General features: G+C 51.1%; 1 protein-coding gene across 2 annotated transcripts in view; it reads right to left on the bottom strand.

The window, feature by feature from the left end:
* The window catches only part of TMC3 (transmembrane channel like 3), a 269,260-nt gene that overhangs the window by 21,179 nt on the left and 230,170 nt on the right, over window positions 1-17,911 (bottom strand). For both annotated transcript variants that reach the window (XM_074318274.1, XM_074318275.1), the window contains exons 10-12: window positions 6,355-6,576; window positions 5,003-5,149; window positions 1,863-1,938 (exon numbers count right to left, since the gene is read on the bottom strand). In XM_074318274.1, coding sequence (XP_074174375.1) covers window positions 1,863-1,938; window positions 5,003-5,149; window positions 6,355-6,443 — 312 coding nt within the window. In that variant the 5' untranslated portion in view covers window positions 6,444-6,576. The remainder of the gene's footprint in view (window positions 1-1,862; window positions 1,939-5,002; window positions 5,150-6,354; window positions 6,577-17,911) is intronic.

Below are 17,911 nucleotides of genomic sequence, written 5' to 3'. Positions count from 1 at the left end.
AATGCTGCAGCTGGAACTCACCTCCCAGTCTCTCTCTTGGCCAAACCTGCCACAGAAAGGTCTGGAAGTTTGTCATGCATATTTCACACACAACTGCCATTAGTAGAAAGGCCTGTTTTTTCCCTCAAAGGAGAACACAGCACACTGTGCGCTGACACTGGCTCCGTTCCCCCACTGCGCGGGCAGCCTGTCCATTAACACACAAACCATCTGGGTTTGTGTTGGAAGCGAATGGTATCATTGCAGAAAGGAGGGTTACAGACGTAATTACAGAGTTCTCAGCTGCAAGACAGCACACCGCCGAAACAGACGCGACTGCTAAGGCTACCGGGCTGCTTGTAACGGTAAATCTGAACTTTATCAGGAGCTGGAACTGGTCCCGTTCCGCTCGTGATTCCAGACCCAACTCCCACGAGGATGGCGCCCAGCTCCTTTGCACCCAGGAAGCCATGCTTCCCCCCAAACTCCCAGCAGGCACTTCCGGGCTCTTCTAGGCTGGGCACACGGTGCCTGATTCCTGTGCCTGCCCCGGGCTTCCCCTCCAGCACACAGAGGAGGACCGCTGCCCCCTCACCTCCCAGTCCCACCCAGAGGACGGCGGGTGCTCACACACCCTCTGGGGAGGGTGTGGGCTTGGGAAGCACGTGCGTCCCACAGGGTGAGAAGCACTTGGGGTGGCCCGGCTACACCTCTGTCTCACTCTGTGCCCCTGGGAAACGCTGCTTTTCTGTCTCTGGGATGCCATTTCCTTATCTCTACAAGAAGTAGAAGCCATCTAGTGGTGTTCAGAACGCTCTTTAAATTAAAAACTCTGTGAGAATTTCAATCCATGGGACAGACTAAAGCAGAGCAGATTCTGTGAGCAGAGATGCAAAGACTCTGCTTCCTGGGGGCTCATCTGAGGGGCCAGAGGGGCTCCGCAGTCCAGACCACTAGACTGAATGGCCCCCAGCACTCACTCTGCTGAGGTGTCTACACCAGCTGTGCCCGGCAGCTTCCTAGAGACAAAGGGGATTAAAAGTCATGAGACCCATTGTGTGTTCATCACCCAGAGTCAGTTCTCACAATGGGATTTATAGATGATGTAATACAGAATTGTACACCTGAAATCTATGTAATTTTACTAACAATTGTCACCCCAATAAATTTAAAAAAAAAGTCATGAGACCAAGAGTTGGAAGGCATGGGAAAAACACCAGGCTTATCTGATGCTTCAAAACCGAGTCCCCAGGGCGAAAGGCACTGCTAACGGTGAGCAAAAAAACTGCTTAGCAACATGGAAAAGTCTTTATGTTGTGGTGTTAAATGAAAAAAGAAGCCAAAACGTATGCATACCATGATTACTCTGATGTGAAAATTAGGTATTCAAGGAAACGAGATTTTTAAAAAGACTCTACTGGGAAGTAGGGATGGTCACAGAAGGAGACATGACTTCCTGTCCTCTAAACAGTTATGGAAATTATTGCAACGTCTTTGTAACCAGATAATTTCAGTATATACTGCAGTTTAGCTTTAAGTAACTGAATGGGAAAAATAAGAAACAAACACCTTAGCACTGTATTATAAAAGGGGCGTTGGATTCACTTATAACTTTCCCTTATAAGAGACACAAGCAACCAATTCCACACGTGTGGGACTAAGTCATGAAAGATGCTAGCTCATCTTCTCAAGGGAAGACAGCCACTTCGGATACACCAGGCTCACCCAGGGCCACATCACTGGCAAGTGACGGTATCTGGGACTACAATCCCAGGTTGGGGACATGCAGACCTCACAGCCCCCACGCTGCTCTACAGCGGCTGGTGACTGAGGTCCACGAGGGCTACGGCAGGGGCCACTCCGAGACCACCTGTGCGCGTTACCTTGGCACCGGCTGCTTGGTAGCCGCGGGTCCTGGTCAGCCGCCCTTCAAACTTCAGGATGATGTCCTTCGCTCGTCTGAGAGGAGAGAGAAGTGGCAGTGAGCACAACTCATCCCATTACAGGCTTGGCAAAACACGCGGACGCCCCGCCCCAGGAGCAGGAGGCCGAACAACACGGGACAAGGTGCTGGGGGCCGGGGAGGCGTGCAGCCCTTTCATCTCCTGGTCTCTGGCAAGGGGCAGACTCCCAGCACCTCAGACGGCGTCAGCGAGGTGGTGGTTACGGGGTGGAGGCTGGGGCCGGGGACTGGAGGATGGTGGGCCAAGGCACAGCTTGGTTGTAAGATGAATGAGTACTCGGGGTGTCACGCACAGTACGTGCGTCCAGCTGACACCGCTGGGCGGGATATGGGAACACTGCTGAGTGCAAAGCCTGAGCTCTCATCTCCAGGAAGCTTGCTTTTCTTTGCCTTTTGTCGTATCTGTACGAGATGAGCCTACTGTGGTTATCACTTCACAGTGCGTGTAAATCCAGCCAGCATGCCGTACTCCTTAGACTTACATGGGGACACACGCCAATTATTTCTCAGTAAGAGGGGGGAAACTTATTTTCTTTAACACTGAAGTAGATTATTTCATACAAACGTTACAAGGGACTTTCTAGCGGCCCCGCCCTTGCTGGCAGGGGTCCTGAGTTGGGAAACCCGGGCAGCAGGCGGCAGCTTCTCAATTCGGCCACTTGATGTCAGCACCCTTCCTCCCACACTCAGTTCCTAGGAGGTGAGTCAGACTAGAAACAGGTAGTGTCTGGGTCCTGTGAGCAAGAAAGCTGTGTCTACATGGCCATGGACAGCCTGACTCAGCCCGAACCAACCCCGACACACGAATTGATCACGTGGATGAGCTGACCCGATGTCTCTCCTGAAAGGATTCATACTGCAAAGGGGGCTAATGCATGGGGGGGATGGTTACATCCGCACCCGATGACGCCAGTGTTAGCGCCGTGGGACAGACTGAGTCAGGCGCTGCTAGAGACGAATGTCACGGTGGAGGCGACTGCATCCGGCACAGCACCGGCGGGATCCCCATTATCCACGCTGCCCACCCGCCGCGGGGCCGCACTCGGTGCCGAAGCACTTTGTCCTTCCCAACCATTCCGTGTGCCAGGCGTGCCTGCATGCGTCCCAGCCTCCAGCAACCCCCCGCTCCGAGTCCTTCCTCGCGAGACCCAGGAGCTGCCGGACTCTGCCTGGGGCAGAGTGACCTCTTCCACACACGACCTGATCAAACCAACGCTTGGGTCTGCACCTCTGCGCCCACATTCCAATCACCCCAATTCACAGACCAGCCAGTGGTCTGGCTGCGTTCTGGTCAGAACCAGACATGCAGACAAGGATGAGAGCTGACGTTCCAGCCAGGCAGCCTGGCAGAAGGCTTGGCTTGTTCTTTTGCTTCTCAGGTGTTTGGACAGGAAAGGTCTCGTTTGCTCTGCTCTGCTCTGCCTGCAGGTTGAAACGGCTTAACCTTGTACAGTTCAGACAATTGCTCATCGTCTGCATTTCTGTATGATTTAAAAATTCTGATGGAACCCATCATTCTTTTAAGATAAACTGGTCCGATGATGGCGCTGGAAGAGTTCCTGTTTCAGCTGGGGTCAGGAAGCCGGCGTGTACAGCTGAGCTCCAGCACTCAGGAGCTGTGTGTCCTGGGGTAAGCCACTTCACATCTCTGAGCACCAGTCCTCTCAGCTGAGGAATGCCATCCTCACTTAAAGAGGTGAAAGGGGTGAGAGCAGGTCACAGACAGGGAGCGTAACTGGAAACTTCTGCGAGTCAGAACGACAGGTGTGACCTTCGCTACCTGGGCAGCCACCGGGGCAGGCGGCATCCTGGTCCTGACTGGAAGAACAGGCCTTGGAGTGCAAATCTAACAAAGGCGGGTTTGAGGGGACAAAATGCATGCCTCAAAGCAGACCAGGAGAGAAGGGGCTACGTGCTGGGCATCTGGATGAGACACTGGATTGTAAGAGAGGGCAGTGGTTCTAACCCTCGCCACACGGTGGTGGGCGCCTGGTGGGCAATTCACTGCTTGTTTTCTCCAGGGGCGTCCACGTCTCAGCTCGACGGGACCGGCCATTAAGCCCCTTCTGCTGTGGTCCCAGACAGCGGCATCAGCGATCACCGCTCACTCCCCGAGAGTGACGACTGCACACCACGTACGCCTAGCTCTTGGTGGTGGTGGGGGGTTTATCTCACTTAATCCCTGAACTGATCTCAAATGAATATGTGAAGCAACCAGCCTGAAAGCACCTTGGGAGCGCGGGCCCTCCCTGCAGGCCCCTGCCTCAGTAGACCTGAGGACAACCAGGCCTCCCTGAGTGTTCAGCAGCCCGACGCTAACTGCAGACCTTCTGGAAACCTGCTGCAGGAGGCAGGCGCTCCTCTTCGCCGTCACTTCAGCATTGCAGGGAAAGGAGCTGGCATTTAGAGAAATTAAGCAAACTGCCCCGTATCCCCACCACTGACTGGGAGCGGCAGCACCTGCACTCAGATCTGGCTTCACATCTTCAGCTCCTCGCCACCATCTGAGCAGATGCTCCGACATGAGTCTCAGTGTCAGTCATCTGGCTGCCCACGGAGGCTTTTCTCCACAGCGGGAGGTACTAGCCACGCCGGTAAAATGAACAGCTATTTTCACTTGGATTGTGGACACAAGAGGTGCTGTAATAAATCATAAATTCCCAACTGGCCCATCATGGTGGGGAGTCACCTCTGGAGAAGGTTTGAAGCCAGCTCTGCCCACTGTTCCTGTGCAACTGTCATCAATTTGGCTCAAACACACTCTTATCAAAGTTCTTTACAGGTCTGGACATTTCTGACGCCGACAGGATTATACACCTGTCTCTAGAGAGGTAGCTTATTTTGTTCACCTCTACTATGTGAAAAGGAGGTAGAAAACCAGAAACTGCCAACACACACACACCACAAGACACACAGGGAACGGGCCACCTGGAGGCCCGGCCTGGGCCAGAGACCCTCACACATCGCGGTGCCGTCTCCCACGGCCTTTCCGCCGCTTTGCCGGGCCGGGCCGGGCGGCACAAGGGAGTGAGCACCGACAGCCACGGGGACTGGCCTTACCGCAGTGCCTTCAGCTTCTGTCCCATGGGCCAGGGGCTGCTCTGCAGGTTGGCCATCAGCTCCTTCTGGAACTGTATGTTCTGGAAGATGTGCTCTGGATCACTGCTGTCCCCCATCTCACCAGCATCACAGCTGTCATCCAAGCTGCTGCGTGCACCGGGCGCAAAGGAGGAAATCTGATGAGCAGAACTCTTCCAGCAAGGACCTTGCCTGAGCAAGGTCAGCCTCTTGCTGCCTGGGGGTGGGTGTGTGTGTGTGTGCGCGTGTGTGTGTGTGTGTGTGTGTGTGTGTGACAGTGAGTACATGCAAGGGGTATGTGTGTGTGTAGGATGGGAGGGGCCAGGAGGGAGCGGGAGAATTCGGCAGTGTTATAACACCAGCCCACCGAAACACTTTTACTGGATTTTATTACTTGGGTGGGTCAGCGAAAGAGAACGCTTTCCCAGCCTGAGAGAGATTTTCAGAAGACGCCATAGAAGGAACTAAGAGGGTGCTTATCCACAATTCCTCAAAAGCAGCACCTTTGATGGCAAAACAATGTCCTTTCTCAGGCTCATTGGAAGAATCAGCTAGTTTTAGACAGGCCTCCTCCCTGTCCTCTAACTCTGGATGTAAAATAAATAGAAACCAAATTCTGTCGCCCAGAAATCCCTCCCTGTTCCCACTTTGACTTATCTGAAACTTGACATAACGGAGGCAGAACAGGCAGCAATTTCTACCAACAAGAAACTAGCTAAGCAATTTTACATGGACACATATTTCAAGGAAATAGTTACTCTCTAGGCAAATAATTTCTCAACATGTAGCAACATTTATTCCCAGTAACAATTAATACACTGATCTTACTGCAACCGCTCAGGACAGAAGCGTATTCTCCTTCGCCTGTTTGATCAATGATGCACTTAATAAAAAGGAAGAGAAAATAATTCCTTTGCTTTTCTCGAAATTAGATAGTTTCACTTACGCAAAGGAGAATTTTCTCCAATTTATGGAGGTTTTAACACACCTTTACAAACATTTAACAAATCTGACTCGACCCCCCCCCCCCACGGCTAATGAGCCTGAAGCCTTTCCCAGCAGACACCTTATTTGTTAAGAAGACGTGTTACCTCTCTGCTAACTGAGGGAACAGAGAGACAGAGGAAGCGTTTCTCTACAGTCTGTGGGTTAGTCCAGCGGGAAAGCCAAGTTGGGGTACAGGTTTGGCTCTCCTGGTCAAGGAGCTGATGGAGTCGCCTCCTTCTGTGTACCTGCCGAGGCTGTGCGAGAACCTGGACCCAGGCGTTTCTGTGCTCATGCTGAAGGCGCACCGTCCCCAGGGTTCCCTTCCCCACACACCTGCCTTCACTCACCTGAGCAGCAGGGACTCCTGGTACAAGTAGTGCTGGCTGGCATTTCTCCGGATGCTTCTGTAGCGCTGGGATGCCCGGGAGGGTTTCATGGGCTCCAGTGATCACTGGGGAGAGTGGGGCGCGGGGAGCCAGCAGGCAGGGTCTGCTCCAGGGGAGGTTTCTGAATGGAGCCGCAAGTCGCTCTGCCCTCCAGGTCTCAGGAGCAGGACTGCTGGTCTGCTGCTGGAGCAGGGAAGAAGCCAGGAGGCTGGTCATGCATATGCATGTGGGTCATGCATATGCATGCAGACCATGATTAAGTATGTTAAGGTGGTTGCAGCAGCCGGGACTGGCTGGAGTCTGGACAGCGGGGGGCTTGGCAGCTGATCTAGGGGTCACCAAGTCATACATCTGTGACCCCTCTGCCCACACAGGGCTCTGTGGTTTGCAAAGCACTTTACGTAACTTATCGTGACTGGCGTCCACGAAATACTTGGGGAGAACGAAAGGCACAGCTTATCGTTTCCCATTTTTACCTCAAGAAAGAGGCTGAGAGAGAATGAGATTCTTGAGCGTGTTCACACAGCATCGTCCAGGGGAGGGACAGTCGTACATTTTATTTGTTTTTATGTTTTTTTTCCAGCTTTTTTTTCTATTTTCAAAAAAGTCACACCTGCAGAAATGCTGATAGAACACTACTGTGACTACTGTATACTCTTCACCTAGATTCACCGATTGCTAACGTTTTGCCACATCTGCTGTATTTCTAACTATATACATTTCCCCCCGACACCACGTAAACGCAGTTTTCAGAAATAATGACATGTCACCTGTAAATGCTTCAGCACGGCATTAATCATAAATTAACACGTCAGGATCTGACGTTTCTCAGTGTGGTCACAGTAATCCACATGATGACCCTGTGAGCCTGGCGCTTGCAGATGTCAGAGGCCTCCTCGAGTTTTCAGGGTAAGAAAGTGAGAATTTGAGAGACGAGATGATCACACGCGTATTCTGAGAACAAATCTCCTGCTGTAAGACTGGCTGCCTAGTTGGCCCCGGGCCCTGGGCAGAGGTTGGCAGCTCCTCTCACCGTCCCAGCCACAGTGGTCCCAGGGCCCTTTGTCACGGGCAGGTTCCCATCTGTAGGCATTTGTAACAACTGCCACTCACCAGGACTCTCTGCCAAGAATTCACCCCCAAGTCCAGGAGTTACCTCAGTTTCACAACATGAACCTCTATTGTCTAATTAACACAGGAAAGGTTGGTTTGCAGTGACGTTAATCGTCCATTACCTGGGTGGGAAGGTGCAGGACTGAAACAGGAACGCGCCTTTCTGTTCATCTCCAGTTAGTATAGCTGGGGACTCAACAGGTCGGTGAGAAAATGAATGGGGTGGGCATCAGACATCGCGGAACGAAGGACACCCGTCAGGAACGCCAGGTGGGCCGAGAACCTCATTCGTTCCGTCTTTCCTTTATGAATTCATCAGCAGATAATCAGACAGCGCTCACTGTTTGCACACACTGGCCTGGCGCGGACCCCGAGGCTCGGGCTGTCTGACAGGTGTTCAGACCCAGGGCTCAGGGCACGCGGACAAAGCAGAGTCTGGGTGCCAGAGCTGGCCTTGGGTCAGAGACGGACTTGGGGGCCTGTGAAGCCAGGTGAGCTGCCTACCAATCTGCCTGAGGTCATCTGGATAAAATTCGTGCTTATCAAATGGACAAAATGGCATGTATAATAGAATTATTTCTAGCCCCCTGAACTTTTTTGGCATTCTTTTAGAGATCTTTATTTTTACGCACTGTTCCTGAGCACTGCAAAGATTTTTTTATCCTACTTTTTCTAAAGGCCCCTCTGCCTCATTTTGAAATATTTCTTCAAAATATAAAATATTTTATATTGATTTTATGCAATTTCCTATTTTGAATATTTTTGTCTCCTCTTTGCATATACGAGTATTTTACCAGCAGATCACTGAGTGGAAGTTCCTATCTAAACATGAGCGTTCCATTCCCCCCATTTCTCAAACACCCATTTTGTCCTTCCACATGCATTTTTCCCCCACTGATGTTTTCTCTGATTTTAGCATGATTTCTTTAGAATTAGTTTTCCAGAAGTGAAATGACTGGGTCAAACAGATTGTCATTTTTAAAAAATTCAGTATGTTGTCAAATGAAAGTTGCTCTCTTTACATGTGATGTGATGTTTTCATGATTATTGGTAAATGAGTTCTTAAGGGGCTCAAATTTGCCTGTGGACTCTTAATGGTTTCCTTGCTGTGATTTAAAAAAAAAAAAAAAATCCCTTTGAAGTGGCCCTGGCATTCAAGTCACTGCTGCTGGTCACTCCTGGACAAGGGACAAGAGCTGAGGGACGCAGATTCACTTGCCAGGTTCCTCCCTAAGCTCCTGGTCCCCTGCAGGGGACGGCAGGGGACAAACTGCCTGCAGGCACGTGACTTCCCCTCTCAATCTGATTAGAGGCTTTAGATGTCCTGGATGATTTTAAGTTAGGCCAGGACATGTAGACGTATAAAATGACTAAAAATCCCTCAAGTGCTTACAATTGGAACATTTAAGAAAAAAATGGATCCAATGTCAAAATGAGGTAAAACTATTATTCCTAGACCAACTGTGTACAGGATCTTTGTGGTGGGAGACGGAAGGTAATGAAGGAAAGGGAGAGAAGCAGCAATGAAAGATCTATTTGTATAACATACAAATCCCTTTCCGCTAAAATAAAGAATAAAATTTTGTTATAAATCCCAGGAGGTTTTAACAGAAACCATCAGACGGCTTAGCTTACAGGAACAAAAACATTCACTCCCTACATCATCAAGTAAAGACATTTGTTTCCATTGCTAAATGAATTCTATTCCGAGACATTAATATCCCCGAACACGCCCGAAAGTGTAATGTCTGAGTCCCATCGGCAATGCCGAGCCCCCTTTTCTAAGATCAAGTTTCTAGCTCTGGATTTTACAAGACAGACTTTTTCATTTCTGAGATTATTTACACGCCTGTGATATTGTTTCAGTGAGTCTAAAAGCTTTTGTTTGAAGCTTAGAAATATGTTGTGGGTCTGGAAAATGTTATTCAGGGAAGATGGTCAAGAATAAATGATTTCTGACCATCTGACTAACAACTGAATTTGTGGAGACATGAGAACAAACGATTCTGTTGTTGTTGTTGAATTCCTCCTGAAATCATCAGCTGCAAAGAAGCCTGACACTGAGCAGACACCCTGAGACTTCCATGGGGTGGGGGTGGGGGTCACGTGACGCTGTTACTCATCTAGATAGTTGCGAGCTTAGTCATTTTATACCAACTATTGCCATGGCCATTATTGTCACTATTATTTACATGATTTTAACGTCAGCATGAAAGCTTGATTAGAATGTTTTTGAAATTTCTTGAGAACTAATGTGATTCCTGGAGAGAACCTGCAAAGAAAGGATACGGCAAGTCTGTTTTATAAAGTGTATGACAGACACACTATGTGGGCTCTTTAATCCAGCTATGAAAAAAATTCTACAGATGCCTTCCCCCTTCTAAGAAGCATATGAATCTAATAAACAAAGCTGAATGGCCGCCAACTACACACCCAGAACTTAACTGGGTGTGGTGTTAACACGTACTGCAGTGGCCATGGAGGAGGGAGGCAGTGGCCGAAGCGCAGAGACGTGGGGATGGATGCCCAGAGCTCCCGGCAAGCAGGCCGCCTGCTGAGCCACTCGCACTGTAACCAAACACGGGCTCCCGGCCCAACTGCAGGAAGAACGGAATCCGCTAAGTGGGATCTTCATGAGGTGAGAAAAGGAAGACGAATGATCACTAATGATGACAGGGTCTCATGAAACTTGTACCCGTTAATCTGGAAACTGGTAATGCAGACTTGGCCTGTGCAGCAGGGAATATAATGCACAATTAAATGCTGTCACTTGGGAACAGCACGCTGCGGTGCACGGCCAGACACAGGCCTCGCCGTGCTGTACGTTACTGTATTCCAACTCTGCTGCGGTGCTTCACCTGCAGCTAGCCTCACGGTGCGGGAGTAGCACCCGCGTGCCAGGAAACCACTTGGGTGGTTGGAAACGGAGAGAGAAGGTTCATGAAGACCACACACAGGGGAGCATGGGATAGGCTACAGGAGGGCGGCGGTGTCTGCTGCCTGCACACGCCAGTCTTGGGAACTAAGCAAGTCCAGCGCAGACAGCTGAGCTAGTGAGACTGAGGAGGGCACCTCGGCATGGACGATTTGAGAGCAACACTCCAAAGAACGGCCTCGGACATGTGTCTGGCCAGCCACAGATCAACACAGAGAGCCCCAGGCGGAGCTCACGGGACCCTGCAAACATCGCCTGCCTGGTGACCTCACTCAGCAGCGCTGAGAAGCAGGGCCTGTGTTTTTCCTGGTTGGTTTAACCACAGGATACACAATCCTGTAAACAAATTAATCTCCCTGGGGACTTCTGAAAACACCCTAAATGCATTATCATTTTTCTGTCTAAAGGAAGCTTAGCAAGAAAACAATTACGGAACAGGACTAGAAATGATCTCTAAATGGCCATAAAATAGAGAAGGCAGTCGACACAGCTGCAGGAGGGAAAATGAACAAAGTGCCGTTTGCTAAAATCTAGGGCGGATTCCTTCTGCGAGTGCCCTGACCCTTTCCTGTTCTTGCTCCCTCTGTCAGCTTACAGTAGAAACCCTCTTTCACCTTCCTGTGAACATGTCTGCTCCCTCCTGCTGCCTACAGCCTTTCTGCTCGTCCCCGCCTATCCAGCTTAACACCAAGGCCGAGGCAGAATTCTCACACGCGGCCTACGTGGGGTGAGCCGGCTTGGCCAGGACAGGGAGGACAAGCGACAGGATGGAACCGAAACACTCAGTGTGTTCTCACCAAGCTTTTGCTGGCTGACTGCCTGGTTTGGGCCTGGGCCTGTGTACTTTCTTAGGGATGAAATTTAAAAAACACACAGTCCTCTCCTGAAAGCAATTTGATGCTCAGTGGGACGACAGACAAAGCAAGAATTACAACGAGAGAGGTAACTGCTGTGCTATATGGATGCTTAGAGCAACGGGAGGATAGGAGACAGGGAAGGCATGTTGCTTGGTTTGGGTCTCGAAAGATAAATGACTATTCTGAACGCACAGTGGGGGGCACAGGTAGGTCACTCAAGACGGAAAGTGACAATGGCCTTTGAGGACAGGGAGGAGCTGCCACCCTCCTCCAATCACGCAGGCTCTGAGCAATCTATCCGCTTACCTTCCAGCCTCACCTACAGGGCCCAAGGGAGGGTGCTGACAAACACGGCAGGGGCCACGGGGTGTGGACATTCAGATGCCGGGCACTGAGAAGACAGAACCCACGGCTGAGGCTGTGGCACCAGGGAGCCCAGGCTGAGAAGACTACGACGGAGTGGGTTTCCAAACCCTAGGAGGCACTGCTGGGTGAAAGCCCAAGGACGGTATCCACCTTCCAGCGGCCCGCACGCATTCATTCGTTATGTACGTGAAGTACAATCTCATTCATTCAGTAATTCGTCAATGGATCAGTGATATCTATTGTCATCCACAGGCCAGTCCCTTGGCTCGTCTCTGGGGACACAGCATGAACCAGACGCCACCCCGCGCATCTGTACTGGGGGCTGCTGAGCAGCCAGTCTCTGGGGTCGGCTGTGGGCTGTAGCCTGCTTTGTGCTGTTGCATCTCTTCTGAGAAAACTTCAGGGGCCTCCGCCCATTCTCATGACAAGACGCCTGCACTTCTAGTTTCCTGTCTGCCATCCAGGACTCCCAGCAAGCGTCCTCCCCCGTCCGTGCAGCTGGACCTTCACCCCATGCCAGCTGCCCTGCTCACTGCGGCCTCACCCCAGGCCTGACCCTCCCGCATCAGAACATTTCTCGTCTCTTCTCTTTGCCTGCCCAGGTCCACAGGCTCCCCTGACGTCATCTGCAGCCACCAGACGGCTCCCTCATTGTCCCTCTGAACGTGTCCACCTCGGCACCTGCCGTGGCCCTAGCTGGAATGATCCGAGGAACCAGACAGAGCAGACATGGACTAAAACACAGAGTGTAAAATAAATACCCATGAGTCCATAGTGCTATAAATAAACGGTTGAGTAGATAAATACCTGGAGGGGGGGGCAGACAGATCTCCAATGCAGCGGAGCCCAAATACCTTACGGAGGTACTTCGTCTTCAAAGTGCCCCCATCCGTTCAGTGGGGACTGCAGTCTCTGCCTTTCCAGGAGGACGGTATGAGGGAGAGGGGAGAGAGTGTCACAGGGGAGACCTGACAAGCGCTGCCCGGCCAGCATCAAGGCCACTCGGAAGCACCGCGGTGCCACATGACGCCAAGGACGCTCCCCTGGTCTTCCTGCCCCAAACTCATAACCTGGGGTAGTGAGAAAAACACGAGACCAACACCAGCTGAGGGACACGCCATGACACACCCGATCAGCACCCTCCAAACGGTCACGGTCACCAAAACCGAGGCCAGTCTGAGAAACTGTCAGAGCCAAGAGGATTCTATAAAGAAATGGTGACGAAATGGCAGGTGGGATCCTTGAACACGGAAAGGACACTGGGCAAAACTAAGGAAATGCAAATAAAGTATGGATTCTAATTCATACGACTGTATGAATCTTGGTTCATGAATTGTGAAGAATGTACACGCTAATGTGAGATATCAGCGACGGGGAAACGGAGTGTGGGGTACAGGGAGGCTCTCCATATTATCTTCAGTCTTTTTTAAATCTAAAACTATTATAAAATGAAAGGTTATTTAAAAAACACAGTAATGACAAGGGCAGGAAAAAAAAGCTCTAAGCTGCCTTTGCAAATGTCATCTCCTCCTTTTATGTTTTTTAATGCAAACTACATGCTTCCGCTACTGACACGAGTGGTCACTACTGGCGGAGAAGCTCGCGTCTCTTGAGGACCTCGCTGCTGTTCACATCTGTTAACAGCACAGCGCCTTTTGCCCTCAGGCCCGAGAGCTCGCAGGTAACGTGCACCCTGTACTGACAGTGGAATTACGGAGTCTTCATGGATGTGGCGGACGGTCCATCTCAGTTTTGTATTAAAATCTCCTGCACAATACTGGCTCAAGGAATGCCAGCCAGCGAGAGGAAAACACTCTTGTCTCACGCCGTTTTGTAAGTCCTTGAAGTGGACCTTTCTGGTTCCTCTGGATCCCGCCGCCGGCCTAAACCGTTCTGTGTCACGCTCACGTATCCTGACCTCTGCTCTTCCCTGCTGCTTAATGATCTTCCTGTGAATTGTACAGGAAACGAGGCAAATGCAGTTACGGTGTCCACCAGCCCTGACGCAGACTAATAGGTGGAAGTCTAGCCAAGTGTCTCTGCAAGGCAGCTCTCAGGGGGTAGACGGGACGGAGAACGCAGGCTGCCCACGGCAGCTCTGCCGCCCCAGCCACCTCAGCAGCTCCTGAGGGCAGGGAGCACGAGAAAGCCATGGTAAATAAACTCAATGATAAACACAAACCAAGCTCCTTTTCGAGCAGAGATTTTATGCGTTTGTATTAGAATTCTGACTCCCCAGTGAATACTCCATCGGGTTCGCATGGGGACCTTTCAGTACAGCCCCCAATGTCTGTGTCACAGGAGGCCTCGCCTCCAGCCTGGGGCTGGGTCCCTTTAGACAGCAGAGTCACGACCTGGCAAATTGGGAGGGCTGGTTGCACGGGCGTCAGATGTACCTGCATAAGGAACTAAGTGGTCAGACAGTTTGGAACAGAGCATTGGTCCTTCAGCATGGGACCTCCGAGCTACTCCCCAACTCTCCAGGTTGTAGAATGAGCTCCTCTCAAGGGAGGAGTTGAAATGAAGAGTAAGTGAGCGAACTCCTTCGTCCCTGTGGTTTACCTTTAACACTAGGAGGATAAAGCAATGGCTTTCTCTCACCTCGACCTGGACAAAACGCAGGTGGAAAGGAGCTCCCCACTGCTTTCACCTTGACACAGCAGGAACAGAAAAAGGAACTTCCCACCCGGGCTGGGCAGACACAAACAAGTGGACGGCAGGGTCATCGCATGGGGATGGGGGAACGCCAGGAAAAGCTGGGGTCACTCTAGAGCTTTAAGTGCCAGGGTGCCACACAGGAACGTGGTGGGTGACAGCTTCTGAAACAGCCCAGGGATTCCAAGCCCTCGACCCAGGTCAGGTTGTCCCACGGTCCTTTCCCACGTGGAGACTGTTGCGCATGAGCCCCACCCCTCTGTCGGACCGTGACGATCACACACTGACTTTTCAACGCTCGCTCTCCTCTGTCTCCCGGTTCTGCAGTGAATGACTGATGTCGCGTTGTCTGGCATTGTGGGGAGAGGGTGATCCAAGTAGGTAAAAAGACTCGTGTACCAGGGATGAAATTAGGTGCCCCCGCCCCCGTGTGTGTGTGCGCACGTAGGACGTACACAGCCTCATCTTATTTCCAGATGCTGGGACGATGATACGTGACGCTAAGTGACCGGGGCAAGGCCACCGTGAGAAGACAAGTCCTGCCATCTGGATGTGGAGATGAGTCCTGGAGCTAGGGATGTGCCTCACTGTGTAATCCCTGACTGGGAGGGACGTGTCCCCGTGACAATAAGCTGACCCCAGACCTGGCCCTACTCAGTGCGTGTGGGCAGGTGAGAGAGATACCTGGAGGTGAAATGACAGCTTTCAGAGGCGCCCATCTGAAATAGGACCCTCAAGACCAGAGAGAAAAGCGACGGTGCCACCCCTTCCCTGCATGCTGGCCCTGCTTCTCAGCCTGTTATCCCATCCCACCCGGGGGGCAGCCAGGAGGTTGCCACCTTGCTAAAGAGACCGAATGGTGCTGTCACCTTCATGTCAGAAGGAACAAGCCGACTGGAACTCCTCCAAACCCCGTGTAAACCCCGGAACTAGTCTGGCCCTGTGCGTAAACATTCACATCACAGCTATTTATTCTTCAAGGTCAGCAGGAGAATCTCCACCTCCTATCTGCTGAAAACTGATTCTGTGACCTCTCTGGGTTCAGTTTTTCCATCTTATAAATGGGGCCAGAGGCGGGACAAGACATTAATTACGGTCTTTCATTCTGAAATTCTAAGTACAGAACTTCCGGGAGCTGGAGTGTTTTCCAGCACTAGGAGACAGTCTCCACCTTGTGGCTAAATGCAGTTCTGCACTCACGCTTTAGATCATTACGTACAGGAAGCCACCTCCAAGTCAACTTAGAGGAACAGCCTGCAGTCACTGCTCTCCACGGGCATCACACCTCCTTAACTGAAGCCCAGCAGGCCAGTTTCTCTCAGCCACTCGGAAGGGATTCCAACTTGTACAGTGACCTGCACAAAGGTATTTATTTGTTCTTTTACTCGAGAGAGGGCCTCCTGTGCTGGGAGGAGGGGCGACGGCAGGAACAAGGCGCAGCCCCCTCCCCACGAGGTCGGGCTCGTGGCAGACAGCAGGCAGGGAGGAGTGTAAGTGGGGAGGGTGTGCCGGGGGGACACAGGGAACAGGAGGCTCTGAGCTCCCCTGGGGAAGGGGGAGGGGAAGGGAAGAGCAGCGAGGGCAGAGGACAGACACAGTGGTTGACCGTTATACATGAGGCGAGAGTGGGGAGCATCTGAAAAAAGGAGCAAAATCTCAGACTACATTGTAAGTCACTACCAGGACAAATGCCTAAAGGTGGGGTGGCTAATTCAACAGGGTGTGTATTTTAAAGAGATTCCATATTTAACCATGTTATACTGTAAAGGCTGCACCAACCGACCAGTAAGCATTTTTTGAGTGAGCATTTGTCTCCCAAACACCAGGCAGCTGTTTCGATCTTGGATGATTTGTTAGGTAGAAAATGCAATCACGGTGTGGTTCAAATTGACACGTGTTTGATTATTTATTGGTGGGTAAACTAAACATAATCAGCCAATTGTGTTTCTTCACTTTGTATTTCCTTTTATTACTGGAACAACTGTCACCTTCTTTTTACTGGGTTGGCTCTTTCGGGCAGGATAGGACTGTTTACCCTTGGTTGTCCACAGTCTCTGTCTCCACACCCGTGACTCACTTTACCCACCGAGATCTGTCAGAGGCAAAGCCAATGGCCCCTCCCTACACACAGCCTCCTCCAGCTCTGACAGCCTCTCGATGACAAGTTCCTAGATTTTGTGTTTTTTTTTGGTGCTGCAGAATGAAAAATTACACAGAGAAGAATTAGTCTTGGCACCTAGAGAAGCAGGGAGACGGTTGGAAGAAGAGCTTGGGCACAGATGTGAAGAATATAGTCTAACTCGAGTGAACTGTATTAGATTAACTCCCCTATTCACTTCTCAAACCACCTTACACTTACGCATGTAAAAAGACGTATGTCCCCCCCCCCCGCCACATACATGATCATCTTAGTCCGCTCGGGCTGCTGTAACGTAACGTCACACACGGGGGGTTTAAACAAGTTCTTGCTCCCAGTTCTGGAGGCTGGGAGTCTGAGGCCACAGTGCTGGCCACTTCGGGGACGGGTGAGGCCCGCTTCCTCCTTTGGGAACAATCATCTTGCTGTGTCATCGGGGGCAGAGAGGGAGCTCGGCCCCTTCCTCCTTTAATCAGGGCACTAACCTTATCATGAGGGCTCCATGCCCACGACCTCAGCTACACCTAATGACACCGTTATACTGGGCAGGGTTTCACAACCCTCCTCTGACCCTTACTTGGTTACCCGGATACACCTAAGTTTAACTTTGTTTCCACTGTACAGCCCACATGCTGTGAGGTTACAGACTCACTTGGATGTTTGTGTCCGGTAAAAACGCAATTCCAAGAAGGCTCTTTAATCGCCCGCTGGGCACACTGCGTAGTTCAGCTCCTGTGAGCAAATTCATCCCGGCATTTTCTGCACTCTCGCCATCCATCTCCACTCCCTGACTTGTCCTCTGCGCCGTTTCCCCGTCCTCCTGGTACCTCACTAACTGAGCCGAATACAACACTTGGCACACGCTGCTTCTGGGTTCGTGCGAGCGTCATGAGCATTGCCTGGCACCTGACCATGGGGCGGCGCTGCAGAGCAGACGTGGCCTGGCAGCCACCGGCTACGTCTCAGGCGCAGAAGCTCCCTCCTTACCAGCTCTCTCAACACGGTGCCAGTAACCAAGCCCACTGCACACGATGCCACAAAGACGGCAACACTGGGGAGGACAGTGGGGCTGACACGTCCCCGGAGAGAATCCAAATTCAGAAAAGGCCATGGGAAATGGGAACATTTGTAACACGAAAGAGGAAAACTGTAGTTGGTGGCTCCTAGTATCAGCTGCAAAACATCTGAATCCTTTGACTCTGTAGCCCCAACACATACAAATCTATCCCAAGTTAATCATCAAAAATACGGAAAAACGATTTTTGCACAAAAGTGTTCACTGCAATGTTGTGAAGAATCATGAAAAACTGGAAGCAATCGGAATGTTAACAATATGGGGACGATTAAGTAAATTGGAGTGAAGCTAATTCATGGATTGTTTTTCCTCCAGGCAATGAAAAAAAGCATGAATTGTGCAATACGGCATATTTGAGAAAGGTGCACCCCACATGCACA

Source organism: Rhinolophus sinicus, linkage group LG13, assembly GCF_036562045.2.
Source record: "Rhinolophus sinicus isolate RSC01 linkage group LG13, ASM3656204v1, whole genome shotgun sequence".
Taxonomy (NCBI): domain Eukaryota; kingdom Metazoa; phylum Chordata; class Mammalia; order Chiroptera; family Rhinolophidae; genus Rhinolophus; species Rhinolophus sinicus.
The sequence above is the reverse complement of the archived record's forward strand: the minus strand, read 5'-3'. Positions and strand labels throughout refer to the sequence as shown.